Raw genomic sequence first — 2,405 nt, forward strand, 5'->3', positions numbered from 1 at the left:
CCAGGGTCAGTTGAACCGCTGCAGCATTCTCCAAGTTTTCTTATGCATTCTCTTCAAATTGCATGTTTTCCTCAGAGTATTTCGTATTATGGATGATGACAACAGCAGGACCCTTGATTTCAAAGAATTTGTGAAAGGATTAAATGATTATGCTATGATGATAGACAAGGAAGAAGCACAAGAGATTTTCCGGATATTTGATAAAGATGGCAATGGAACAATTGATTTTGATGAATTTCTTGTTACACTGAGAGTAAGTCTGGGAATTTATGTTATTACTGCATTAAATGGAGGAAAGGACTTGATTCATTGTTAGCTAAACACTAGCACTTTCATTCACCCTAGTAATTAACAAAATCTACAGCTCTATTTAAAAAGTCAGTATCACTTGAGAAGCTAAAATATTTTATTTCCATCTAAACATGCTAAAGGAGAAAATCACCCAAAACAACACCTCTGAGGATGAGAGCTCAGAAGCCAACATGTCTCTGCATAAGGCGTAAGGCTCCTCCCAGACACAATGGAATAGTTATAAATAAATGGTTGTGGCGGGTTTTTTATGAATTGTTGCCTTGATTTTGGTACCTCAATTCCTATACTGCAGTCTGAGTACATGCGTGGTTCAGCCCATAAATCTCACTTCTTTGTTCATCATTTTGTGATGCATCTCCTTATAATATGAACTAATCCAGTGGTAGCTTGCTTTAATCAACCACAGTGTGACTGATTTTAGTTGGAGCCTCTTGGCTCTGCTGAAGTCTAAATAATTAAGAAAAAACTAAATAGTAATTAGAGTGATTATTAATTTCTTTTTAGAAAGATTTAAAAAAGGTAGAATAAAAAAGCGTTCCACTTAGCATTTTCTCTCATTATCCATTTACAATTTTAATGATAGACACCGAATAGTCTCAATCACACTGCTTTTTTGGTGATATATTGCCCTTCTTCCCTCATGGACAGTGTAGACCGTCAGCATTTTGTCACCCCGAGTGCCTTGAAATATATTTACTCTTAACAACACCAGTTATTTGAATTTGAAACTGGCCAAGTGGTTGGCAGAAATAAAATTATTCTGTTGACATTTCTTCACAGCCTCCCATGTCAAAAGCAAGAAAAGAGATCATCATGCAGGCATTTAGGAAATTAGATAAGAGTGGAGATGGTGTCATAACAATTGAAGACTTACGGGGGGTGTATAATGCCAAGCATCATCCTAAATATCAGAATGGAGACTGGACAGAAGATCAAGTTTTCAGGGCCTTTCTGGATAATTTTGATTCACCCTATGACAAAGATGGGAAGGTAAGTGAAATACCTAGTGTCAAGCCATGAAACTACCGCCTGACTCTGCGTTTGACTTCGATTATTGAATGTGAGAGTGATAGCATACACCAAACATGCACTTGCGTCACATTTATGGGGGACAGTAACATGGATGCAGAACCTCTTTGTAGGACTCTTGATGCAGCTTGCTTATGCATCCAGAGCCAAGGGGGCTGTGCAGGAGGTGCAATGGTTGATGTGAGACTGCTCTACCAGGTTATTCTCAGAATATCTTCGGACTAACCCACACAGCTGCTCATTTTCAAGATCCACACAAACTGGAGGATTTTCCTCTTCTTAGGAGAATAAATATCAGGATCCATTTCAAAAGCAGGTTTCCTAATACATGAAATACATGAAATACATGAAATACAGTTAGCGCTTCTCCCGTGTGTGTAATTGATGAAACACTTGACTTGAAAATCAGTCCATAATAGAGATAGATTTATCTACAGAGATTTGGGGTGGGGAGGGCTGCCACCAGCCGTGTGCTCTGAGGGGCCACTATTTGGAGCAGGGCTGGGAGCCCTTCCTGCCCTCTACCTTCACTCCCCAGGGCAGGTGCAAAGCCTGGGCACATTCTGTGATGGAGTTGTGGTGCATCCACTTTGTACCTGTCTCTGGGCCAAGCACACTTTGTTTCCCGTTGCTGTGCGTCTGCAGACTTCTGTGGTCTGATCTTACATGTGTCTGACCAACTTAGAGCGATCGTGGAACTTCGCTGTTCCCATGGTGATATTCTCACTCTGAGCTGTTCATAATATCAAACTAGATAAGGTTACATCAAAGCTTTGTGCAATGTCTTTAACTCTTCGCACTTTAGAGGTTTCACCTGGTTCTTCATGGCTGCACTACACTGGTGACTCCTGCTTGTCTAATGCTTGGCTCCTACACACAAATCCTCCACTTGCTTTGTTTCCAAGAGGCAGGCTCTCAGTTTCTAGGGAGGTTATATTTATTATTTCCTTTGGGCATGACTTTGCACTTGGTAGAGCTGAATTTCATCCCTTTTCCTGTTGTGTCATCCTCAGAGGTACCAGCTGCACGAGTTTTCCCCTTCCTTCTCTGCAGCAGTGATGTCT

At 40.8% G+C, this 2,405-nt stretch overlaps 1 protein-coding gene across 1 annotated transcript in view; it reads left to right on the plus strand.

Annotated features, from left to right (window-relative positions):
* The window catches only part of CAPSL (calcyphosine-like), a 4,908-nt gene that overhangs the window by 1,136 nt on the left and 1,367 nt on the right, over positions 1-2,405 (plus strand). The window contains exons 2-3 of the mRNA XM_010142143.1: positions 76-253; positions 1,093-1,302. Coding sequence (XP_010140445.1) covers positions 76-253; positions 1,093-1,302 — 388 coding nt within the window. The remainder of the gene's footprint in view (positions 1-75; positions 254-1,092; positions 1,303-2,405) is intronic.

This window comes from Buceros rhinoceros, unplaced genomic scaffold (genome assembly GCF_000710305.1).
Source record: "Buceros rhinoceros silvestris isolate BGI_N320 unplaced genomic scaffold, ASM71030v1 scaffold18000, whole genome shotgun sequence".
Taxonomy (NCBI): domain Eukaryota; kingdom Metazoa; phylum Chordata; class Aves; order Bucerotiformes; family Bucerotidae; genus Buceros; species Buceros rhinoceros.